Raw genomic sequence first — 26,968 nt, forward strand, 5'->3', positions numbered from 1 at the left:
CCATTCCAAACCCTCCCTTTCCTTTCCTTCTCCTCCCTTCCCCTTCTGTTAATGAACCTTCTCTCACCCCATCTAAATACAACATAAAAGTTCACATTGTAACAACTACGATGAAACCATAACTACTACAACAGAATTACATAAATTCCTACTATTTCTGTTTATATTATAATAGCTACAATTTCACCTGATCAATTCAAAATTTAAATAGAAAATAATAATATTTGAGAGTAATTGAATAATTATAAACGATTAAATAGTAAAATAAGACATCATTTTAATAAAAAAATTTAAAATAGAACATCCCTTTAATGATTTGAAGAAAAAAACACCATGGGGTACCAATAAAACCCTAAAAATGATTTAGCTCCAGCTTTCTTTATTTTGAAAGCTTTATCTTTCCTTTCACCAGTATGGTTTGAAGTTGGAGAACAAGGAGCAGCATTACTACAGCACAAGGACACTGCATTTCATCAACGATACCACATCTTCTTCGATTGCAGACGAGAATGGAAACTAACAACAAAGATAAATGAAACCTAAATGATTCAAGGATACAAGAAATGTTTTCGATCATTGTAATGATTTATTAGAGAAGGTCATTTGCTAAAGCCAACCATCTTAAGGCTCACTCCTCCATCTTAGGTTGAGATGGAAGGGTGAATCTTGTCATCCTTTCGCGCACTCAGAGCAGTCGTTTTACAGATGGGGCACAAATTTTTTATAGCCAACCATTTCTTGATGCACGACGAATGGAAGTCATGGCCACAGTCCAGTCGACCCAATTCGTCTCCTTCCGCATATTCTTCCTGCCGCACGACACATAGTACCTCAGTTTCCTGCCTTTTAAAGAAAACTGTGAAGTTAGAGATGTACTCACTCGACAAATGCAGCATGGCTCAACTTCCTCAGAAGGTTCTGCTGCAAGAGCTACATGATTATGTTGTCGTAGGCATTCGAGTATCTTTTCCTCGCTCAATCCAGTGTTGACACTACCGATACGTTCTCCCAGTTGCAACAGTTCCTAAGGCACATAGTACTATAAGTTGAAGTTTCACCCATCTATCTCAAAGCAAAAGCAAAAGCGAAAGCGAAAGCGAAAGCGAAAGAAAAGAGTAGTACCTCATAAGACATATTGTCCACATCCAACCGCATATCTCGGTACCGGTCCAGAAGATTGGTGCCTCCAACAAATGCTGACTGCTCGAGTAGTAAAACATCCTGACCAAATACATAAATAATACAGATCCAGTCTCGTTGCCATGACACTTTGACTTATCTTTACAAAACCAGAAAACAGTTACCAACAATCTTGAAAATAATACAAGTAATAGAAACCATTGCGGGTACTCAAATTTCTCCAACTTGGAGTTGCCAACTATCACTTGGACACCTACACTCTAAGCCAGCACCCTTTACTCCTTTTGATCATGTATAGAATTCTGAAAAATAGTTTGTGACTGACACTTAGATACATGCCTACGTGAGATATTCATACATGAATCAAGTAACATAATTCCTATTTATCTTGCACCCTTTCTACGTCAATGAGGGAAGTTACGAACTGCTTTGAAGCATGGTTGTTCAACTTCCTACTAATTATGTGGACTCTTCGGAATTATTGATACAGGAGAATTTGAAAATTTTTATTACTATTTTTGATAATTTTCAAGATTTTTAATATTTAAAGTAATTTTGAAAATTTTTATTTTTATTTTATATTTTAGGATTTTAAATATGTTAAGATTTTTTCTTTTCTATTAGGATTTTTTCTTTCTTTTACGAGTTAGAGTTTTGGGTCTATATACACCAATGTCTAATTAATGTTAGAAGAGAAGTTTTGATTTAATAATATTTTTAATAGTATCATTTATTTTCTTATATCTTGGTATTCTTTCGAATCAATAGGTTTTAGAAGATTGTTTCCGACGTTCCCAGTAGATCAACGGAATCAATATTGCTCACAAGATAATCACTATCCCGGCCAGCGTCGGTATCAGAGCTCTTAGTTTTCATGGATAGTCGTTGTGATCGTGATCATAGTCGTGACACGTAGGTTCCGACTAAGGAAGCTTCGCATCGTAATTATAGTACCCGAGACAAGATACTTAAAGATCTACGGAGACAAATCACAAAGTTATCCCAGCATCTAACGGTGTAAGATAGTAAAGTTTGTAAGTTACTTTATTCCCCCTTTGAAAAATTATTAATTTCTAATCGAGGAGAGATGTCGAAGCGCAAGTATGGTTTCGAGAGATTCGGAATCAACCGTCTTGCCACCTACAACTTCAAGAGAATGTCGACTCCGCAGCGCCTCTACGCCCCCCTTCCTCCTACGACGACGGAGACAACCATGAGATTACGGACTTAGATAATATCGAATATAATCAGTCCTACTCTCCCGATTGTCCAATCACAAGAGGCGAAGGAGACGACAAGATCAAAATATTTGGTGAACCGATGTACGACGACGATAAAGTTGTTGATGAAATAGTCGGTAATCCCAGACCCTTGAGAATGCTTTCGGAGGTGTCAGCGCTTCTGTTGTACAGGAGGCTTCTCCTTCAAAAAAATTACCAAGCCTTGTCCAAAATTTTGTTGACCATTCAGATGATTTAGCTTCAACAGACATCATGCCGCAGCAAACAGATTTATCTAAGAATATAGAAAATATAGATAATTCAGTTATATTAGGACATGAGCAAATGCAAACAGAGATTTTAACTAATGGAACCAAAAAATTAGCAGATGATTGTGATTTGAATGAAGACATTCTTGTGGACGAAGGAAATCAAAGGAAGCCAACTTTATCTCTTCAACAATATCCCCCTCTTTAATACATATGCTTTATCAATCTTTTTTCTCAAATTCCATATCAACTAATTTGTCAGCTTCAGTTACTGTAGCTGCTCCAATTTCTTTTTTGGCATCCTGTGGAAGGATCTTGGAAGGTGGAGCTCCGAGCCTCAATCGTTGGGTTGCTCGAGAGATGGGTAGTGGCTCTTTGGATCCGCTAAGGTCAACTCTATTAATCATGGGGAAGGTGACAGTGACAAAGACGATGGTGAGCGCTGTAGCTAGCCACATGCGAGGTGGCAGTACTCGTTGTGCGTCACCGCATGCGGAGCTCGAGCTAGTGGTCACGAGTCGCTGCAATGATCAAGGAACTTGAGGAGCAGGCCGCTTTGCCTATCTGAAAACTGTTACAAGTAGCAGATGTGATGACGGTGGAGATGACTATGGATTTTGCCGAATTGATGTCAATTGATATTTCTCCTTGATGACCACCTGACATTACTTTAAACTCGAGGACAATTTTTTTTCAACCTAGGGCGACTGATGCAAAGAATCCGAAGATTTTTATTACTATTTTTGATAATTTTTAAGATTTTTAGTATTCAGAGTAGTTTTGAAAATTTTTATTTTTTTATATTTTAGGATTTTAAGTCCGTTTAGAATTTTAAATATGTTAAGATTTTTTTCCTTTCTGTTAGATTTTTTTTCTTTTACAAGTTAGGATTTTGACTCTATATAAACCATTGCCTAGTTAATGTTGAAGAGAAGCTTTGATTTAATAATGTTTTCAACAGTATCGTTTATTTTTATATCTCCTGGTATTGTTTCAAATCAACAAATTTTATAAGATTATTTCCGACGTTCACAGTCGATCAACGGAATCAATATTGTTCACAGGATAATTGCTATCCCGCCCGACGTCAATTATTAGGGAAAGATTGTTTATCACTTTCGAGGGTTAGACTTTAGACACTCTTAAAAGAATTCCTTGACTTCAAGAGTTATCTATCTTGTCCTTTGCCTATTATTATATCTTCCCAAATGTCCTATCTATTGGCTTTCCTGTTTAACATATGCCTGAACTCACAATCGACACGCTAATGCAAATTTGCAACTGTCCTGTGGCTTTCCTTGGATTCACACAGTCCAACCTCAGAGTGATGTGCACATACTACCAAGCATTAATGGGCAATCTCAAAGATCAACTGAAACTGGTAGAGTAGAATTGAATCAAAATCTATCACCTGCCGACATGGGCTCAGCAAATCATCTTCTCAGTTTCTTTCCTTTCTCCAAATATATACAATCTCCTTGAGCACTAACAACTTTATCAGTTCTCATAAAGATCATTTAGCAAACTCTAGATAGTTGAAACTATCATCAAAATAGTCGAAACTATTTAAATAGTAGATATTTGCAATCAAGATATTGAATGGCTCAAATTAGGGTAATATCTACTGCCCATTCTTCTAGCATTACAAAATGAAAAGATGGAGCAAATTATTGAATTTAATGAATCCGTGATCCTTCTAAGACGCAATTACTTTATCAAAGAAGCTGGTAAATCAAACAACAGCCAAACTAAAAAGACGAAAAGAACATAAAGCACAGCTGAAGGGGGTGACAACGGGATAAATGTTAGTCCAATGTAAAATGCTGGAAAATTAGAACTAACCTGAAGCAGTAGATTATCGCCCCGACGGATGAGGTCAAAAACATTCCGAATCTGTTATAGTGATAATAATCCCATTCAACACTAACCATGATAAAATGTATAAAATGCTTTTGTTCCAAAGAAAAAAAATGGTGAGGAAGTAGAATAACTAGAGATGACAAGAAACCATTTCATACCAAGGACCACTATAAAGAGACTAATTACAAGTATGATTATGAAACCAACATTCTTCCTAGAAATAACCAGATAATAATTTACTGGATTTCCACTTTGCATAGAGTAATAATTCGGAACATGCTTAAGATGCTTTAAAGTTTTAAAGTAGTATAACTTGATTGATGAATGTATAATATTGTATCTGCCATACAAAAGAAAGGGAAATCAGTTAGAAAGTGGGATATCAAATGTTGACAAATTCTTATTTTAAGAGGACTTATAATCTGCACTTAAGGATTTGTAGCATGAGAATGAGAGGAAAAGGCAGCAAATGTTTTTTTTTTCTACTAGCAACGTTTTGCATACCATGTGAAGAAAATGAGTAGTGTCATTCCTAAGCCTTTTTGATGTTGTCAACAGTAGCATCCTTGAGGAAATAAGAATAAAAATTTTCTTGGTTATAAGTTCTGTAGTAACGATCAGGACAATTTTGTTTAGCAAAAATTCAAGATTCAGATACCCAAATCCAAGCTAAATACTAAGAACAAGGCAAACATTTGATAGTTAGAATTAACATACTTTGGGTCATTATCTCTAACTTGGATAATATGGTTTTAATATCATATCGCATTATGTTGGTACTATTTCAATACTTATTTAATTGAATTATTGATGATAACATAATTAATTTTACCTAGTATAAGTTGTAACTTTTAATTAACTATTTTATTGTAATTAATTATTTACTTAATAATTAATTAGGTTGTAATAGATGATTGCTTTTCTATTTATATTTGGTGATTAATTTGATAGTCTTAGTCTTTACAACAATAACAACCAAACTTTATCCTATTAGGTGGAGTCAGCTTTGATAGTCTCAGTCTTTAGAATTAAAAATTGTATACTTCTTTCGTTTCATAATGATTTACACTTATAACCTACTAAAATAAGAAATGACAACACCTTCCCTAGTCCTCTATAATCGGGGTATGCTTTGCTTTCAGATTCTATTATATTGAAGCAGTTATAAATTTGAAGGCCCTAAAGCCATAATTGTTAAGGAAACTAATTAATAATGCTTTTGATTAGTTCTAAGTCAACTACTTTCCTTTTTAGCAAAAACTACATTCATCACAATTTTTTTTTATTTCGAGCTTTATAGTCACTGCAAATTGTAACAGCAACATATCTAAAAATTCAATAAAAATAATCTCATAGAGAATCCATTTTTTATTTTTATATAGTCCAGTTAGTGATTAAATTCATGTTTATAAAATCTTATTTCAAATATTTTAAGATCTTATTATGGATTTTAAATAATTAAATACAATTCAAGAACCATGAACTTTTAGTTTGAACATATTAACTTTCTGTTTCTCCTACATCAACCCTTCTCTCCCTCACTTTCCTAGTCTCTCTCTCCCTCTTGTCTCTCTCTTTTCGTCATGCATGCCACCATCGTTCAACAATTCTCATGTGGAGTCACGAAGTGAGGATAACGATTGACTTGCAAAGCTCCATTGTCGATATCGAAGCCGTCTCATATACTGGTTAGCAGGTAAAACGATAAATTCCATTTGTGCTGACCGGCATGGCTTGACACTTTAATCCATGCTTCCAATATCTTGTTTCGTGGAACATTTTTAACCATTGTCTTAAGGCTTTGAACAACTTAGGGAAAAAAACCAGATCAAAACCAAGATAAATTCTAGAACAACACAGATTGCAATCTAGACCATGCAAAAGAGGTTGTTTCACTAAAAGCCCCGAGAACTAGATCAATAATGAGCAAATCAGACCTTCAAGGTAGATGCTAGGAAAAAAGATCTTCCAAAGAAGTTAAGTGAGTTCAAATGCATATCTAAGTAAAATGCTTTAAACTGATTTTGTGATTTGGATGAATGCAAAATTGTCAGATTCAATAAGCTTAAAGAAAAGAGTTGACGAACATGTTCTTTATGGAAAATACTAAAGAAACAACTACCTTCTAAGTTGACTTCTGAACATGTATAAATGTCGTCAATTGTACTCAAGCACTTTTAGTTCAGAGGACTTGAAGAAGCAATGAAAATTTTCAACAATACATGTTAATCTAAGCTTTTGAGAACCATCGAGTTAATAAGTGAAATATGACAGTATCTGTTTCAAAAACCAACAACCTTAGAAACTGGATAATAGATATATAATATCAACTATTCCAGAATAAAATTCTCACTATCCTATCAAACAATTTACTGTCACAGCCGTGACAACATATAGCAGTCTAAGTTGATTTGTTAACAGTGACATGAATTCAGAAGATATAATTAGGCAGACATAAATGCAACCAAAAATTGTTCTTGTAAATAAAAATGCTTTGAAGATTATCATGCTAAGAATGTTAATGCAAATTGATGGTAATATTTTTCAAGCAGAAGATATTCATGGAACAATTAAGATAACAACGAAAACTGTCAGCTTGTTAAAGAAGACAGTTACATTGCATACCTCTGACATCCTGTTTCTCCTTTCTCTTGCAGCGGCAGGAGTACGTGCCAACAAGGGAATGCCCAAAGCACCACTATTCTGCCTGTGCAACATATTTAACCTCAAATATGGATGCTGAAGGGCACGAGAAACAGCTCCAGACTGACGACGCCCAATCTCTTGAGATGTAGAAGAATTGTTTTGATGTGGAGGAAGGCTGATGGTCTGACCTCTGCATTCAAAACCTGAAGAAAGAAAGTTCCTGCGCACAGCTTCTGATATGCGCCGTCGGTTTTGGTGAGTTAACCAATTTGCTCCTGATGATTGATGTACTCCTAAATTGGTACCAACCTGAGATGTAGGTACCGAATTGCCAGATAAAACTGTAGTGCCACTGGCAGAATGCCAATTTGTTTGGTCTGGCATCATGTTCATAGTGCTAATTGGGGAAACAGACACTTGCTCTGAGATATTGATTGGAGCATGTAATTGGTCCAGTTCCACAACAGAGCCATCAACTGCAATTGCTGGAGAACCCGAAGAACTACCTACTTCGGTAGTGGAAATTCCACTTTGTGGGAAAGGATACAAGTCTAAAGAAACAACAGGTGGTGTACATAGATTATGTCGCTTACATGGCCCCAAATTACTACCCAAATAACTAGAATCTAATGAATGATTAGATGGGGCTGTTGCAGATGATGGTTGGGCAGGCCAAGGATTATAACTAGTAATGTCGTTCCCTAGGAGACATAGGCCAGGTGTGAAATCATTGACTTCATTTGCATGGCTGATTTTCATTCGATTGTTCCGCTGAAAGCTTTCGCTGTTTCCAGAAGCACTAACATACTGATGGTGATCAGAAGTTGCACCTCTTCGTAATGTACTGATTCTCACATTTATTTCTTCTCCCACACGATTTGAACCTGTTTAACTACAAAGATAAGTCAGATATCCTTTTGCAGGATTGAAAGCAAAATGAAGAGAAGAAAGCAAATTATTCTCACCTTCACGAAAGTTGGTAGAATGAACACTTGCTGAGCATTCCGCATCATCTTGTTTGACATTCTTTCTCTTGTGTGAAGAGCATTCTGCTATTTTTTGTTTGCCACCATCATTCTTGGAAAAGAAATCAATAGCCCTAGAAGAACTAGAGATGGGAACATGCTGACAAGGTGATGAACCCCCATTACTTGATCCTGAATGAAGCTGTGTATCAAGAAACTGACTACTTATTTCAACATTCTCTGTAGGGGGTTCATTAACGTCAAGAAACTGAAAAGACAGTTGTCCATTGTCGACAAGATTGATGTTGAGGTCAGCATTATCGGTTTCAAATGAAAGAGTATCCATTGCTTCACATCTACTGTCTACTATCCTTGGTTCACCTGTTCTACCAGGAGCAGAAGACATCCAATCACTTTCAGGTTTTATTTCACTAGGACTGCCTTGATTTAGTGAGGGCATGCTAGAGCAAGGACCAACTTGATCCCAGAAATTCAAGCTGGAATTTTCTTGGCTAACCACTTTTGTGCATGGGATGGTTTCAGGAGATGATAGTGGGCTGCGAGGTAAGTCCTGGTTCTCTACTGAAAGAGGGAGGTCATTCCAAAGCATTTGTTGATCCATGACAGAAGTGCTTGAACTAGAAGGCTGATCAACTTCAAGAACGTCACATAAGGGTTGGAAAGTACTCCTTTCTCTCTGCATCAGGGCGATTAGGTTCTCCCTTGCAACCTTTCCAAGTCAGACCAATGTATTCCCTGGAACCACAAATCCCGCCGAACAACTCAGCAACTACACAAATAGGCAAATATGAACAGCTAAAAGAAAGACAACTTCATTGGTAGATCAAACTGAGATGAAACACTGGAGATACATTGTCCTCATTGATCATTATTAGAATGGCAGCTCAACCAGCACCATTCTCATATAAAATGATGAGTTTACATAGCAGTAAACAACTGTTCTAATATGCATTAAAGGATGAAATCAACAAACGTGGTCAGAAACCCCTGAAAGAAAATGTCACACAACAGATACGAATAGAAGTTGCAGGAGTGCAATAATTTCCTAAAATGTAAGGTAGAACTACAAGCAGTCGTAAGAAGAACGAACACCAAAAACTAATATCTGATAGACAGCATCTAAAATATCGACAATCCCTTGCGGATCTAGTCACCCCATATTATGATAAACGACATGAAATGAAACAATCAGTAGAAGCCACAAGACGAAAACGCGGATCCACGACCCCTAGTTTTTCCTCAAAGGAAAACAATATCGACGGAAAAGTGTCCCAAAACAGAAGTTTTTGTCACAGGATGGAATGAGCAGATCCCAAAGGGCTCACCTTTGAAGCTCCACCCGATCCAAAAGTCTCAAAGATCGATCAGCAAGAAGCTCCCTCTGCGGCTCCCGCCCGCCACACCTCACAGCCGTCTCCGATTCCCGCCCCGCTTCCAAGGAGGACAAGGCGGCAGGAGGCCGAGAGGAAGCCGAATTGGATTGGGAAAACAGACGAATGCGGTGGAGATTGGGAAGGGAAAGGGGGAAGACCAGAGAGGATGAGAGAAACGGGGGACCTGGTGCAGAATTTGATGGCGTTCCTTTTCATTAGTTTTTGTTTCTTTTCTCTTTGCCCCTTGCAAAGCTTTCAAGGCATCACCTAATTTGGGAGTTAAAATATATGATAACTGTGACGTTTATGGCAAGGTGAGTGTGATAGGAAGGGAAAAGATAGGGAGAAGGGTTCAATCTCCATAAAATTGAGGTAATGTTTGAATTGGTTATCATTTCTTGATTTACCTCTTTATATAGGATCCTAAAAACATGTAAGGTGTCTTTTGGACAATGGTGCAACGGTAGGACATCCTGATTGTGACCTATGGACCCACGGTTCGATCCCTCAACTATGGCATATTAAGAATTTTGGTCGTGGAGCCGATCATCTGGGACCGCCTAAGGTTTTCTCGATTTACCTCCTCACAAATGATCGTGGAGCCTTTCGTGTGGGACCGCTAAGGTGACAGATACCACCTTTTTATCAAAAGAGGTAATGTTCTCTTTATAATGGTGCGTTACAGTTTCTTGATTTATCGAGGTGACGAATTCCATCTTTTTGAAAAAAGGAAAAGATACATTGAGATATACACTTGAAATACTTTATGACCAAATCCATTTACATTTGGAAAATCTGTAGCATCACATTAACTTCACCTTTGTCATTAGGTTTATGTTTGGTTTATGTCATGTTCTTACCGATATAATTGAATTGGTACTCAAGTGATAGATTGTTATGTGAGAGTGGAAATGAAATCTCCGAAAGAACAATCTTTTGAAAAACAAAATCCCTTACCATCTTAAACTCTTGCTGATAGTAGAAAGTAGATGTAGTTAAGTTCATCATGAGTTAGACGTGAAAAGAGATGCACATGCAAAGTATAGTGATCGTTGAATGTCATGATATGCTTCTAACAATAATGAGGTTTGGCGTCGAACACATGGGCAATGTCAATGATCCACTTCTTATGAGGAAATTCGGATAGGAAAGGTGGAAAAGAGGAGTGCCTCATGGAGAGGGGCTTGTTCGCCAATGGAAGGAGTCTAAATAAAGGGTTGAGCGATAGTGAGAGTTTGCTTTGGGGCAATTGACTACTATCCTTTTTGGATAATTGACGGTCACCGTGATTTACTCTCTTAAAATCACTATGAAATTGACATTGAGAAGCACCCAAGGTGAGCATTCTACCTTTTATCATATGTTTGATTTATATTAGCTCCCATGAGCATAGTCAAGTTAGTACTCGAGTGGTAGATTGTCACATGAAAACAAAAATCGAAACTCCTTTTGAGGCAATTGACAGTCACCGTGATTTACTTCCTTAAAATCACTATGGGATTGACATTGAGAGACGCCCGACATGAGCATTTCACTTTTTGCCACATATTTGATTTATGTTAGCTCCCACAAGCATAGCCGAGTTAGTACTCGAGTAGTAGATTGTCACATGAAAATAAAGATCGAATCCCCAGAGTAACAATCATTTATGAAATAAAATTCCTCCCACCTAAAGATGTCATTTGGTCACCATGATTTACTCCTTTCAAATCACTATAGGGTTAACATTGAGAGGTGCTCGAGATGCAGTGTTTCACCTTTTGTCACATGTTTAATTTTTGTTAGATCCTTATGTATTGAATTGATTAAATTAGCACAACTAAATCTCATAGATATATTTGGTTCATATGAATTAGGTTAGGGTTAAAGTTAGGATTAGGCAAGCATACGAACCATCAAGGCGTGAATAATTCGGTGATGTGTTCCTATTTCCACTGAGTGGTATAGCGTATAGCATGAACAATATGCCTCATATGAACAATGCACCTCAAGTAAATGAAGGGGGTTTACTTGAGAAGAGTTAGAAGTAGGGCAAACATCAAAATGACTTGATCTCTCCTTCTTAGCCTAGGGATAAGAAATGGGTTCTCACAATGCACCAAATTCATTTTTTATTATGTGACCATGTATGGGGAGATCAAGCAAGGAGAACATGTCTCCGGAGCATAATTGAATTAGTTACGATGGAACAAACTTACAAAAGAGAACAAGAGTTCGAATCTCGACAAAACCGAACAATATCCTCCTCTATCATAACCAAGTGTAATTTCTCGATTTACCTCCTCATAGATGATCATGAAACCGACCGTATGAAGTCGCTAGGATGACATATTTCACTTTTTTACAAAAGAGAAGGGGAAGGTGTCTGTGTCGACTAAGCATCACTATCCTAAGTTTGTAGAAGTCGATGAGGTTGGGCTAAACCAAACCAATCCTTTCTTATTTATAAATTGAATCTGTTTTGAATATTTCTTGGATGCTGACAGTAGAAGTGCTCCTTCTGTTCGACGTATCATAATAAGAGAATTTTTCTACACAAAATCAGAAAGAGAGTACCAATCTACGATGCTTAAATTAGACAAGAGTAAAGAATGTAACAAAAATAACTTAGAAAAAATAATGGAGAGACGTATAGAAAATGTCAACCTCCCCTTTCTTTTAGATCATTGTTCTTCATTTATATCTTTCATCAATGAAGGAGACAAATTATATGTACAGAACAAGGCCCAAAACATTCATGCAATGGGTGAAAAACCACACAAATGGGTCTAAAATTCAAAACTGTATTATGATTAAGCAAACACTTGTACATATTATGCTTATTAGAGATCCAATTAGTTCAAAGTAAGCACTACCTTAGTCTTCTGATAAAATTAGGTCATCAAGCATCCTTGTGGAAGATCAGCTCAGGTGTTTCCTTCAATACCAATCATGCTTAACAGTGTATCATATCCTAGTTTTGATTCACAAATTTTCTTCAATGCAATAATCTTAACTTTATAACAAACTATTAACAAGTCTAAGCATCATTGCCATTTGATTAGATTCTTGTGGCCTTTTTTGCAAATGATGCTTGCTACATATTGCATGTAGCCCTACAATTTAGATATGAAGATTCACATCATAAGGAAGCAAATTCATTAATTGGAAACAACTAATTCTCAAGAAGGACCTCATCTATATACCAAATGTATGGACACTACATGCATAAATAAACTGAATCATACTCAAATTGAGAGACACAAAGAAGAATCAATGCTGAGACAGTGAGTCCTAACTTAAAATCAAGCTAAATTACTAGAGTGATAATTGTCTAAAGATTCAGAATATAGATAATACTTTGTATATCAAACAGCATCAGGCAATCTTTATGATTTTGTTTCAAAAACCTTTTGCATCCTTCAAAACGTTGTAGCAATCCTGAAGTGATAAACCCATAATGTATGACAGGAGCATATATCAGTGATAAGAATATGAACCTATCAGTAATGAAGTCGAAGATTTTGTAGATAAACATGGAGATGGAAAGCATAAGCACCAGCAACAGAAGTAACAATGTCAAGCAAATAACCACATTAGATTTGAAGAGTTAACTGACATACAACTTTAAATACTTAGCCAGATGAAATGCAACAAAAGTAAGAGCTTGTCGTTCCCTTTCATGTATGACTGGAGTTACTACTCCCATGAGACCATCTCCGAATAGCGGATACTACAAAGTTCTTACCGGCAAAAAGTCCCATCTGTGCCTTCCATGGAGACGGCCTAGAACTACGGCTTGATGAGTGAAGATCGACAGCCCCAGCCGCAAATCGATCAATTATCTGCTCAATGTTTTCAAGCACCCCACTCTCAGCAACACTGGGCTCTGCCTGTTCAGTTGGTGCTGCTGTGTCCAAATTCACTGCCACCATCCCCTCCCTGCATGCCATCAACCAGCCTGCAAATTCTGGTGTCACACCTTGGCACTTCTTTACCTTGACTTTAACCAGCTTGGGGCAACCTTCGGCCAGGGCCTCCATCCCCTGATCAGACACTGGGCAGCTCTTGATGCAGAGCTTCTTCAAAGCCATGCATTTGGAGGCAATGCAAGCAATTTCGGCATCCCCGAAGGTGTCGCTGCCACAGATGGCAAGGCGCTCCAAGTTCTGGCAGTTGCTAGCTATATGCCCTAAGCTTCGAACAGTTGGATTCACTGCAATAAGTACCAGCTCCTGCAAGTTAGGGCACTGTTTTGCTATAGCTATGAGGCCCTCATCGCCCATCCTGTTGGTCTTCCACCCATCAATATGGATCTTACGGAGTAGGTGACAGCGTTCTGCGATGGCGGTGAGGCTGATATCAGTGCACTCCGGCGTCTTTACGAGGTGAAGGATCTCAAGATTGACACAAGAGGAGAGGGAAGCAAGGCCGCGGTCACTGACCTGAAGCTTCTCAAGATGGACCTCGGTGATCCCAGGGACTTTATCGGCTATGTCCTCTAGAAGCCAGTCCCATTCACCGGAACACCGGATTAGTTTTAGGGTTTTGAGGTTGGAGGATCCGGAGATGAGCGGTGCAAAGCACAGACCATGGTAGAGTTCTTTCAGACAGAGAGATCGGAGGGAGGCAGAGCTAAAGATTTCGTCGCCAGATGTACTAGCGCCGACGGCGGCAGGTAGGCCACGCAGCCTCTTGATGGAGAGCTCCTCTAGAAGAGAACAGCCACGGACGACGGCCTCGATGCCCTTGAAGCCGAAGGTGCAAGACCCGACAGAGAGCTTGCGGAGGACTGCACATTGTTCGGCGACGGCGGCCATACCGGCGTCAGTAATGGCACGGCAAGAGCGCAGCTTGAGGCGGGTGAGGTTCGGGCACCGAACGGCGATCAGCGCAAGCGCTTCATCGCCGATGCTCTCGGCTCGGCGTTCGCACTTGAGGGCAAGCTTAGTGACGGCGTCAAATCGAGCGAAGATGCCCGGCACAGCATCCAGGAGTCCAGCCCTCGCGTCAAGGGAAATACGATGTCGGTTCTGGCCGTCGATCGTTAACCATCGCTGGCACACCAGCGAGCACTGCTTTCGGTCGGCGGAGCCAAGGGACTGGAAGACGAGGGCTAAGCATTCGTCTGGAAGGTCGGTGGTGTAATCTCTGACGGAATAAGCGGTGGCATCCTCGCACGATGCCAATTCTCCTTTGGTCATCGCCGCCGGTTGGCCGACGGAGACAGACGCAAACCTCGCACGGCGGCCCGAGGAGGAAGAGGAGGAGGAGGAGGGTAGAGGAGAGAGCTTTACTGGATTTCTTGGAGGCGGATTGGCCCATTCAGGTCGGCCGGAAAGGGGAAAAGGCGGCGCCGATGGGGATCCGATGAGGTCGCAGCGCTCTCCACCGAGACGAAGAAGCGGATTCCAAATGGAACTCCAATCAAGAACAGGAACGTTGCTGAAATCCGGCATTTGACGCCACTTCCGTGTCTATGTAGCGAATTACGCCACGACTCGACCTCGGGCCCCACATGCACGGCCCTACTCAGGAATTGGTCGCGACTAAGTCGGGACCCGTGTTGTGACTTAGTGCTCGTCAATGCTAGCCTACACTGTCGGGAAATTTGAAGACGAAAAATACGGAAACGGGAAACAGAAATAGTTGAAGTTTCCAAATTTTAAAAACGTCGAAGACTCAGCGTCGCTCGCCGGAGGGGCTAGAGGAGGATAGCAGGGAAACAGAAACGGGAAACGGCACCATGCCCTGGTCAGTCCCGCATTCAGTTTCCAATTTTTAGAAACGTCGAAGACCCAGCGCCACTCGCCGGAGGGGATAGAGGAGGATGGTAGGGATTTAGGCTTCCGACCGCGCTTCTTCGGTTTGTGCTTCTTCGTTGGCAGCGGCAGCGTCGGCGGCGGTAAGGGGTGGTCGTAAAGGAGGAAGCTTTCCTCGGTGGCGCCGGCGGAGGGGCCATATATGAGGCATGAGGGAGAGGAGGAGGCGGACGAGAATGAGCACGAGGAGGCGGAGGAGGTGGACGTTTGAACGCGGATGAGTCGGCGAAGGAGAGCGGGTCGGACATGGACCAGCCATTTCTTGTAAATTTCCACGGATGAAAACGTTTCCCAGCATTTCGAAAACGAGGACGGCAGTGTTGTCGCCGTTTCCAGACAGCGTAGATGCTAGCCAATTGATAAAATAGCCACGATCAATTATAATTTTTTAATTTATTTTTTTTATAAATAATTATGAAATTAATCGTAGATCACTAAAATAGTAGATTTTATCTTTTACTAAACTATTTTTATTTTTAAAATTAAATTAAAATATATAATAGAATATTATTTTAATATTTTTTTAAAAAAATGTTTTAATGATATAAATAATAATGGCGATATGGATGGATCGTAATGAGGAAAAACTATAACGATAGGGAAAGACAACGGTGAGGAAAATCAGTGACGATAGGGATAGCATTGATAATTTAGAAAAAAAAATCTAATTTGACTTTTAAAAATTATAACCATTACAAAATAATAAAGACGACAATTATATAACAACTATACAATCGTAATTACTATAATATAATATTAATTAACATTAATCAAAAATAAATCATCTATATTATAACAATTGTGGCTCACAATCTCTATAATTTGATCAAAAATGAAATATCTACATTACAAGTATTATGACTATTAGTTACTACAGCACAGTATTATTTCTATAATATAATATCGATCAATATTGATCAAAGATGAAATGTTCATATTATAACATCTATAAACTAGTTTATAACTACAGCACTATAATTTATTAATATTGATCATAATTATTTCAGTAACACTAAAAATAATGACAATTGAAACACCCTTTTCATAAAAACCCAAAAGAGATGCATGATAATTCCAATAAAAACAGGTACCTTCTTATTTTTCTAGTAATTTCTTTCCCTAAGAATGACAATTTTACCTTCAGTGGTAGCATTCACTCATCTAATTGCTAACTTTCCTCCGAGTGAAAATCAGGTAAATCAAACTCCATTGCTCAAACAAAAACAATGAATACATTGCAATTCCCAATCTTTCTGTCCATATCTACCTTCTAGTGATTGCCACTCTCTTGGCTTCAGAAACTAAGCAGAAAGTATTCTGTTTTTTGAAACTGATTTTCATCTGCAACTGATGAAAGAATTCCCCCCATAAACATCCTTTGCTAGTAGAAAGAAGCAAATTCTCTTTCGGCACTTTCAGATCCTAAATTCTTCATAACTTATGCATCTTCAACTGATGCTAATCCCGCTAACGAATTCAAAATTTCCCAACTCTTTTGCATATGCGGCGGCAATGGAGCAACAATAGTAAGCTTCTCGACTTGTGAGAAATCGTGATCTTTAGATTGCAGCTGTTGCAATGCCATTGAAACATTAGGTAACACCATTTGTTTGCAGTGCAGATGCAAGCGAGGCGATTTGTCAGAGATGCTTCCACCATTCAAATTGAGGCCAAATGGAAGCTTTTCTTTGGGGATATCTTCAGACTTAGTTACTGACTGCGGCAAGTGAATGGGTTCCAACTTCATGTTTTCTAGCCTACCATACTTGTCATCTCCAACTATGGGTGTTCCTAAGATATCAGCACAGTGAACGCGGAGCTACGACAAAGAACAAATTAGTTACATTCACAAAATCTATAGGGTCTATATCAAAATTTTCAGCATACAACTCTCTACCTGATGCTTTCTTCCAGTTACGGGAAAGAGCTCCAGCCATGTAAAGCCTGCGTACAAGCAAGAAACAGTATGATTGATGGAACATAAACATACTTTGATCACAGAGCATGAGAAACATCGATGTCTTCGGCACTACTATAGAGAAAAATAAGTTCCACAAGGGCAATGCATTATTTTGTAATTAGAATTTCAGCTTTATTCAAATGGAATACATCACTTCATTTTCCTTAAGTGTGCTATTATTTTCCCTGTGCATGAATAATCAGTTAAAGCTACTCTTCTTCTACAATATCAAAGGGCAATCGGTTACATTCAACTACACTTTTACAACAAGCACTAATATGGGCTTAGGACTCGGATTATATGTGTTCACTTCTAAAGAAAATAATTGAGACTTCAGTAACTATTTGACTAGAAATAAGTACCATTTATTCATACACATTTAGGTATTCCATCAACCAGGCAATCAGACAAAAATCTTCTTAATCAATTTTACTTTACGACGCATTAAAGCAAGCAATGAAGTACATGCATGGAATTCATAACCATTTTACATAATCTATACCAGATCGTAACTAATGTAAGAAAGAAGGTAATATAAGCTTGTAGAAGTTTTGGAAAGTCAATCTCTACCTTGACTTGAAGATCCAATCATTTTATACTCTGTCAAAGCATGTTGTGAAGATGCGGACTTTCTATTATTTGCAATGATTATCCTCTCTGACTTGCCATCTTCTAGTACTTTCTGAAACAAACCAGAGATCTAAGATTGTCTAGATGTAGCATCTATTTAACATACAATAGAAAGGAAGGAGCTTATGAAACAGCTTTCACAATAATATATTTACTGCCTAAAGTTCAAGTAAGCTGCCTTGGCTTACTCTTATCATTCAAAAGTATATATATATATATATATATATATATATATAGTACACTTAATTGAGTTTTGAAATTGGGATTTTAATGTCTTCAAAGGCATTTATATTTATGCTGGTATTACCGTTAGCCTTATGGCATGCCCATGTATGCTCAACTGATAATTCAAGACAACCATATTAAAAATAATTTAACAAAAATCTATTAACTTATGTTTGTTTTCAAAATTTTAGCCAATAGTGGAAGAAGACAAGTAAACTTTTGATCTACAATTTGACCTTTGCTAGTGAAGCAGATATCAAGCCCCGTGATTGTCTTGGAGTTCCAATAACAAGAGCCAAGTACTTCCTTTGCATTGCTCTTTGGGTACCAGTGATATCCTTGAGGCACAGAAGTTATGCTCGGTTAGAAATTCCTCTTAGAATTAAACCTAAACCAAAAGTCCAATATTTGTTTCCGTGGACATCCTTTATTTGAATGTATCAAGGAAGTTTGCTTACATTAGACAATGCTCCAGAAGTTTTTTCGCGGAAGAGAGCATGGAGAACAGCTGTGCTACTTTGAGTTCTACCAAGGACAAGAACACCACTACTATCTCTATCAAGTCTATGTACCTGCATAGAGAACACTGCAGTAATTGAAGGCTCTCCTGTAAGCATGGTTGCATTGTTAAAACAGGTTGCATTAAATCACTGATTATGTTTACAACTTATTTTTGTGCTGAACATCTAACTGTGCTGAAACAACAAACATTAAGTGTCATGGAACAAAATGCACAGCGTGATGTACAGAAGACTAATGAGCATGTACCAACTAAACTCAAGAACAATCTTCCCTTCTCTAGAAATGCAAGTGAAGGAATAATAAGTAAAGATCTGTATTAACAATCATGGATTGGAGGTTCAAAAACTTCGACTATTGACAGGACGACTGTAATTTCTCTTCTAAGCTTGTAAGAATGAAGATATAAAATGCTGAAGAATGATATACTGGACTTAGTCAATCTGGGACACAACACTTACCCACATCAATATCAGATTTACAATTTTGATCTTTAGTTTGTTTTCACATGTTTGTTCTAATAACTGATCTGCTTCAAAATTCTAATCCAGCATCACTTAACACCAACTGCAAACTTCCCTACCAATATCCTGGAAGTAACATTATTTATTCACCTATAACCCAGTCGTTATCTTTCAGATCCTTACGCCATTTGTTCCTTTCTAAGATCATTCATTGCTCAGTAAATACTGTTAAATATCAGACTCATATTTAGTAGATGAAGTTCACTGCCATGTTTATATACTATGTAAGCATCACATAACTTCCTGATTTAGAATTAAAAAAATAGACAAAGTACCCTATGACTTATTTCAGAGCCTAAGTGCTGGATACGACAATAAAAATAAAACAGTGAACCGAAGTGCTTAACATTTTTAAGGAGATTGGTATTCTTGATAATATCTATACAAGTAAACCAAGTTCAGTCATCTGAGTAGTAGTTTACTCCAAGCAATTTGAGACTCACCAGTCTAGGTGGTTCAGAACCCTCATACTTCAAGCAATTTACAGCAAGTTCATCCACACTATATTTAATACCTACACCGCCCTGTACGAAACAAGGATATGACATACTAAGCATAATCATCGTTGAGGATTCGGAATTTAGAATCCAAATTACCTACCTGTGCAGGCATACCAGGAGGTTTATTTACCACAATAATAGCTTCATCCTGCAAGTCTCATAATAATACAATTCAAGTAGTTTGAAGCAAAATGATACCTGAATAGATCAAGGCAACAAAAAAACTGAACCTTGTACAGTTCAAGACCACGAACAAAGTTGATTTCAACATCATTATACTTGAACCTGCCACTTCTCTCGTTGGTAAGCTTTTGCAAGGTTACAGGTAATTGGATAACTTCTCCGAGGATCATACATTCTTTGGCTGAGACCTTGAAATAAGTTAAAGAATGAATTCTTTAGCAATGAAAACCAACAGACTACGAATTGAGAAGTTAATAATATTAACCCTTTTAAATCGGCCCTGTTCAGGATGATCAGCATTACTAAGAGGTTCAAGTTCAGAAGATTCCCCCCTTTTCCGGACCTGAAACAAAGGCAAGTTTTTCAGCCGGGAAATACAAGATCACGAACTCAGTTAGGCATTTGATCAAACGGGAGGAGGGCGGGAGACCTGTCTCAGCCGGAAGAGCTTCTGGACAAGGGACATCGGGAGGTCCGGGCAGCAGCGGCGGACCCACTTCAAGGCCGTCATGGATTCGGCCACGGCGGGAGGTCGGAGGCCGGACAGCTCTTTCCCGACCGCAGCGGCGTCGACAGGAGGCACAAATGGGGGGAGGGTGCGCCATTCCCTCTTCGGCCTCGTACGCTCGTCCTCTTCGGTCGTAGGAGACGCAGCGCTCGCGGAGTGCGATGAGCGCAATGGAACGGAAGAGAGGAGCTTGGCGGGGACCGAAGGCACCGAGGAGCAGCCGCGCCGCCACAGGCGGACGAGCTCGAACATCAGCGCAATGGCGGCTTCGCTAGCGCTCTACTCACGATGCAGAGTCTCGACCACTGACAGGGCTACACGTGTCGATGGGATCATCAATCGACAACTGCCCTAAGTTACTCATGAAAATCAACTAAGATTAAGCAATTTACAATTTCATAAATATTTATATTTTAAATTGTAATATGTTATTTTTTTATTAAAATATTTTGTTAGAAATTTATTATTACAAGAATGCTCAATTTCAAATAAAAATATCAAAATATATTATTAAATTGTTGTGGTCAAAATAATTTTAACATTAGAGCTATTTTGACAACAAAAATTTTTTAAGATGATTAAATTGTAGTTCATATTTCTATAATAAGACGGTGATAAAATATTATTTTTAATATTTTTTAAAATAAAATGTTCTTTTAATAATAATGATAATTAAAAAAAAACCTTTTGATTCAGTGTCAATTATTTTAACTCAAAGCATCATTTCAAAGCTCCGAAGCTACTATGATTACTAATATATTTTAAGTCTAAATTCACTAATGTAACTTATTTTGTATGCTTTGCTCAACAATAAAATAAAATATGGCAAAAAAATTTTCAAAAACTCTTATTTTATTATCATTAAAAAAAAACTTGGGCTAGGATGCAACGATAAAATATTTTCACAGTTAATCAAACATTCATAAGTCAATTCCTAATTTGTATTATGATTTAATTTTTTCTGTGAAAAAATAATATTGGAACATTCTATTTATACTTTTCAATTTACTTTAATAATCGATAAAAATAATTTTATGAATAAGATTGATTAATTAATTCGTTCGAAAAAAAATATATATATATATATATATATATATATATATATGTCTCTATTTTTTTATTCTCACAATCTTATTATTTTAGTAAATATTATATTTGGATTAATCCGAACTCTATATATAATATTTTTAATTAAGTTAAAATAATTTTAATAATTTTGATTAAAATTATTACAATGTAATATAAAATTTAAAATTATAAATGAATTAAAAATTTATAAATAAATTTAATATTCTATTTAATAAAAATTTATTTATGTTCATTTAATATATATAAATTTGAATAACACATTAAATTAAATAAATAAATTTTAACACGTATATATTCATGTTAATATTGATAAATACAAATTATGAACGATTCATAAATAATATTCATAAATAAAATTTATAAAATATATATATGAAATATGATAAATAAATAAAAACAGTTTTAAAATGAATAAACAATCTTTATCATCAAATTTAAAAACCAATCAAAAAGTATAGAATTATAAAAAATTTAATCAATCAAATAAGTATAAATAAACTAAGCTTAAACTATAAGTTCAAATTCAAAAAAAATATTAAATCAAATTTGAATAACTATTTTACTAAATTGATTTATTTTATATTCAACTTTACTTTACTTGATTCAATTACTTTATTAAATAAGTTTAAATACCATAAAGCTGAACTAGTTTAAGATCCTAATAAAATTTTCCAAATGTGCTCCAACTTACTCAGCATCCTTTAACATTAAAAAGATTTTTTTTTGGACAAAATAAGAAGGTGCCCTTTTTTTCTAAATCGTCAAAGATACTCTACTTTAATTTTTTATCAAAAGAGTACTCACTCTCCCATGTAAAATGATACAACTATTCTTTTGTATTATTTCTATTATTATCTCATCTATATCTCCAATCTAAATCTTGAATCGATTATGTGTGTTGTAACAATTACAAAACTATAATTACTACAGTTAGGTATCATAGCTACTATAACTATTATAATTATAGCAACTAAGATATTGTAACTATTACAATTGTTGATAGCTACAGTAGCTATGATTTTATAACTGTTATAATTATAAAAGTTATGAAATCGTAATTAATAGGCCATCCACAATGATTGGGAATATTTTCATCAAATATTTATGGTTCCCGCCTCCATATCATTACTCAAATATCTCAACTTTCATAATGAAATATCTCACAAACCAAATATTTATGAATCCCACTGATCCAATCAAAACATCTCCTCATGCAATGGACCCACTTATACATTATTTTATTATTTTTAATTTTTTATTATTAAAAAAATTAGAAATCATTAGGCACAAATCTATACCCGGTGATTTCTAATCATCGCTGAAATATCCCCTCACAATAAGGGATATTTATCCATAGGAATATTTCTCCAAATCACCCAGATAAATATCTCCCACTGGAGATGCCCTAACATGAAAAATAATCTTAAATAAAGAATATTAAAATTTTTCGAATCCTCTAAAAAAAATCTTTAAATAATACTTTTTAAATCTAAAACTGAATCATTATGGATTATATCTAATAATAAATGTAAATCTATAAACAAACTTTGATTTAATATATTATGAGTCATGTGGTTCAATCCGAAATAAAATTTATGACCTTTTAAAATTACTTAACATTCACTTATATAAAATTTATGACCTTTTAAAATTTACTTAACATTCACTTATAGCCGTTATAATTTCATAACTATTATAACTGTATAGCAGTTATAAAATTGTAACTATAAAACTGTGTGATAATTATAATTTCATAACTAATATAATACATCCTTATTTAAAATTTAGATTAAAAAATATGAAAGAGATAATAATGAAAATAATAAAATAGAGAATAATTAGATAATTAGTTATAGAAATGGACAATAAAAAATAAAATAAGACTTATATTGACCATTCAAAAAATAAAGAAGTCTTTTTAATTTTTACACTTTTTTTTTTTACCAAAACACATTGGACTTGCAAGCTAAGTGCTTGTCGTTTGTGCCAACATGCTTTGTCTTCAGCAAGCACTACAAGCCAACCACGCAATGCCGCTGCAAACCCCTGCCCACCACCACTCTGCAACAGTGCGACTGCGACCAATAAAAGAAAGAAGAAAAAAACCCTTTTTTTCCCCCTCACGTTTCCCTTCCTCTTCATCTTCTCTCAACGATTCCTCGTTCCTGGAATTCTCATCAACAATTTGCAACCAGTTTTTGGGCTATGATATTTGAACATTGAGAAAAAACAACAGCGAGATGAGTAAGAACGATTAAACCCAACAATTAGAAGAACTTAGATAAAGATCACAGAGGAACTTGATAAAGATCCAGTCGTCGCATCTAAAAGCCATAAAAATCGGATTTTTAGAAGGGGATTAGAGCGAATTCAGCTACCTTCTCCTCCTCCGCCGCCGCCGCCGCCTCGGTTGCTTTTAGAATTTAACTTTCCGAAGAAGTTTAGGGAGAGGAGAGCCAGCGAGAGCTGGACCTCGTCCTTGCCCATTCGCGAATTAGGCCGGCGGGATATGGGCGACGCTGGAGGTAGGGCGAGAGATGGGGAAGCGGCCGCTGGGCGATGCCCTAGGAGAGGGAGGCTGTAGAGAGAGTGGAGGCGGCGGAAGCCGCCGAGGGCGAGCACTACGGAGCGGAGCTGCATCTCGCTGTAGGGGCGTTTGACCCAGTCGCGGGTGCACACCGCCTCCCAGAGCCGATCGTCCTCCGCGAGACGCCTCCAGATCCGGCACACGCACGCCGCCCTCCCCACCGTCCGCGCGTCCGCCCGCTTGAGCACCTCGAGCACCAGGTCCTCGCCGAGCTCCGGCACCGGAACGGCCAGATCCCGATCCGCCTCTCCTCCGGCCGATCTGAGCCGCTTTTGCTTCCCTCCGTCCGCCGATCCGTCGATCGCGCACCTCTTCATCGCCCTTCCCTCGACCGATTCCTCTGCCTTCCCTTCTCAGATCGTACTGTTCTTTTGACAAGGATGCGATATTATTGGCGCTGTTCGGCCCTTTTCCATTTCGATACCAAATATATGTTAAATTACGAGGTCAATAGATGACAAAATTATGAATTATTCAAATTAGTCCTTCAATTTATAATCATCATTTTTTAAATTATATTTAAAAAATAATTTAATTCTCCTATATAACAATTTAATTCCTCTGCTATGCAATTTAATTCCTTTGTAACCAACTAGACTAATCCGATATCATTCATGACTATTGCTGAGAAGTGAAATTGTATAGCAGAAGATCGTGACCAATTACAGTTTTTATAAATGAGTGCATCGTGTGGGGCACGGAGGTACAATGAGTGCACTGCGATGTACCCTCAAGGTGATCGCTGCGGCAATCGTTGTAGGCCCGAATGAGACGGCATATAAATCTTGTGTCTTGTTTTGCTTAGGATCAAAAACCACAAGATTGATGCTAAGACCCCAGAAGTTCTGAAGAACCATGTGAAAATACACTGCTTGAGGACGAGTAATGAAAGACAGATGACACAACCATAGTCTTCAAAGCCACAATGACAACAACAAGCATCAAGTTTGCATAACTAGGGTTTTATTGGCATTCCAAGCTGCTTTTCTCTGGCATACCTCATTTGGCATATGGATTAGTGAAGAAACTGTTAACTCCGGGCATGATCTCGGGGGCCCTGTTGCGCACAAGTTTCCGAAGACCATGCTCAGCGTATCTTTCTCCTTCGGCATAGTTCTCCAGAACTCCAGCAGTTCTTCCTTCCTTGTTAACCCTGCAGTTCAACAGTAGCACATTCATTAATACAAACTAAAATGTTCTCATCAGCTACTAACAGATCAAGAAAGATTAACTATTCACATCTAGACGCGGGACTATCACGTTAGTGTTGGATTTTGTCTTTCTATTCGGTGGGCTTATATGTTCTTTTGTAACACACAAACTTGTAATTACAAACAAATCCAATAAAGTGATCTGCAATTTATCTGTATTCGCAATTTTGCTATATATCGATAACAACATCCTGCGTAGAATTATATGAGTGATTTAGATTCATGTACGGAGGACAATTCATGCTTTAGAGATTTATAACATGTCATAGAAACTAAGGTGCAAGTTAAATCCTACACTTGGTGTATCATGATGTTACTACAAGCAAGTCCCATTTCTTCCAAAATCCCCAAAATACACCATCATACTGCATCCAGTAAGATAAGTGGTTAACGATCTGTGGAAGGATAACAACTGCCATCATAGAACTTCATCGGAAAGATAATCCTCTAAAGAACATAACTGACCAATAAAAGCATTTAGTTTGAACTAACATTACACTTGCAATCTTTTAGCACATGAGATTTAGCAACTTGTTGTGAGGAGTGAAATATACAAAAAGTCAGATGTGTGTTCTTCCATTAATATAAATGATATTCATGAGACGTCTTGAACTGTCGATACAAAAACATCTATTAAGGAAACATTGTAAAAGAAACTAAAAGCAGCCTTTCCTTGCTACAGAATACAAGCAACTAACTCTAGTCAGGGAGAAACTAGTGCGAAACAACTACTAGTCATACGACTTAACGAATGCAAGTTTTTCTAAATTATGGGAAGAAGAAACATGCAATGATACATTTCAAAAATTCAATAAAATTCAATAGGGAATACAAGAATTAACAGTATTGTGCACTATTCATCTTTTGAGCTTCTAATATGGATTGTTTTTAGTTCGTAATTTATATTAAAATCAACCTTCCGTGCAAGGATTTGCATAAATCACAACTATTTATCTGTGGAGAATCCTGAGATTACTCATTTTATGTCCCTGCATGAAATCAATGACCACCAAGTTTCATCTACAAGCAATAAATGCCTCAGAAGTTCTATCCAAAATTTATCAGGAATTTCACACAAGTATTTATGAAAACACTGATTATTCTCAATCTATTTCTTCTTAATTTCTAAATATTTTTGTTCAATTGTGTTGGATTCATATATTCCTCTTTTGGGACAAAGATTCTTCTTTTGGCAAGTATTAGTTCCCTTTCGGCCTAATTAATCATTGATCTGGCCTAATTATTTTTTATATGCCGATTTTTTTCTCGAATTTCTTTGCTTGTACAACATAAACTACATTGCTCCATGAGTATTAACCCTAAGTCGATCCAAGGTTGGGAAATCCAATTCCATAAAGATAAACTGGACTAGAAGTTCAGATCTACAAAGTACCTCACTTCCGGGTTGATGCATAAGTTGCGAACAAGCTGGAATCCGCAGATCCCCACCGCTACACTGACCGCAGCAAAGAGAGGGAGTACCTGATCACAACGAAAAGATCGACAGCACCGATACGAAATAACGCAGCAAGCGACGAGACGAGAAGAAACCACAAGGGAGAGCGACCTGCAAAGATCTGCGAAGGGAAAGATCACATACCTCGGGCCTCACCCAGCGATTCACGGTCGGGGGAGCCATGGAAGCGGGCAAGGCGAGAGCGCACTGAAAGGGAAAGTGGAACCAGTAAGGGACGAGGAGACGGGAGACCCGTGAAGAAAAAATGGGAGGCCGGCGTT

At 37.4% G+C, this 26,968-nt stretch overlaps 4 protein-coding genes and 1 pseudogene across 5 annotated transcripts; all 5 read right to left on the reverse strand.

Annotated features, from left to right (window-relative positions):
* Positions 1–512: 512 nt before the first annotated feature.
* LOC141847987 (putative E3 ubiquitin-protein ligase HIP1) lies at positions 513–9,718 on the reverse strand. 2 transcript variants are annotated; one of them, XM_074736095.1, is made up of 7 exons: positions 9,447–9,718; positions 8,101–8,856; positions 7,115–8,019; positions 4,472–4,522; positions 1,123–1,221; positions 881–1,024; positions 513–809 (listed from the first exon to the last, which is right to left on the reverse strand). In XM_074736095.1, the coding sequence occupies exons 2-7, from the start codon at positions 8,801–8,803 to the stop codon at positions 642–644; spliced, it is 2,070 nt and encodes a 689-aa protein (XP_074592196.1). In that variant the 5' UTR covers positions 8,804–8,856; positions 9,447–9,718; the 3' UTR covers positions 513–641. The 2 variants fall into 2 exon arrangements, with proteins under 2 accessions (XP_074592196.1, XP_074592197.1); XM_074736096.1 differs by lacking the exon at positions 9,447–9,718 and having other exon boundaries at positions 8,101–8,875.
* Positions 9,719–13,039: 3,321 nt separating this feature from the next.
* LOC141847893 (F-box protein At1g47056-like) lies at positions 13,040–14,895 on the reverse strand (annotated as a pseudogene).
* Positions 14,896–16,395: 1,500 nt separating this feature from the next.
* LOC141848130 (RNA pseudouridine synthase 4, mitochondrial) lies at positions 16,396–20,596 on the reverse strand. Its single transcript, XM_074736244.1, has 10 exons — positions 20,267–20,596; positions 20,102–20,179; positions 19,884–20,024; positions 19,754–19,801; positions 19,597–19,677; positions 18,569–18,682; positions 18,347–18,448; positions 17,826–17,937; positions 17,193–17,239; positions 16,396–17,114 (listed from the first exon to the last, which is right to left on the reverse strand). The coding sequence occupies exons 1-10, from the start codon at positions 20,594–20,596 to the stop codon at positions 16,734–16,736; spliced, it is 1,434 nt and encodes a 477-aa protein (XP_074592345.1). The 3' UTR covers positions 16,396–16,733.
* A 2,771-nt stretch (positions 20,597–23,367) lies between these two features.
* On the reverse strand, positions 23,368–24,406 carry LOC141848131 (F-box protein GID2-like). The gene has a single exon (XM_074736245.1). The coding sequence runs from the start codon at positions 24,335–24,337 to the stop codon at positions 23,804–23,806; it is 534 nt and encodes a 177-aa protein (XP_074592346.1). The 5' UTR covers positions 24,338–24,406; the 3' UTR covers positions 23,368–23,803.
* Positions 24,407–24,790: 384 nt separating this feature from the next.
* Positions 24,791–26,962, reverse strand: LOC141848132 (uncharacterized). Its single transcript, XM_074736246.1, has 3 exons — positions 26,832–26,962; positions 26,625–26,713; positions 24,791–25,173 (listed from the first exon to the last, which is right to left on the reverse strand). Exons 1-3 carry the CDS (start codon positions 26,868–26,870, stop codon positions 25,020–25,022), a joined length of 282 nt encoding a protein of 93 aa, XP_074592347.1. The 5' UTR covers positions 26,871–26,962; the 3' UTR covers positions 24,791–25,019.
* Positions 26,963–26,968: the final 6 nt, after the last annotated feature.

Source organism: Curcuma longa, chromosome 16, assembly GCF_044706935.1.
Source record: "Curcuma longa cultivar G26 ecotype Majalengka, Jawa Barat chromosome 16, ITB_CL_G26_1.1, whole genome shotgun sequence".
Taxonomy (NCBI): Eukaryota; Viridiplantae; Streptophyta; class Magnoliopsida; order Zingiberales; family Zingiberaceae; genus Curcuma; species Curcuma longa.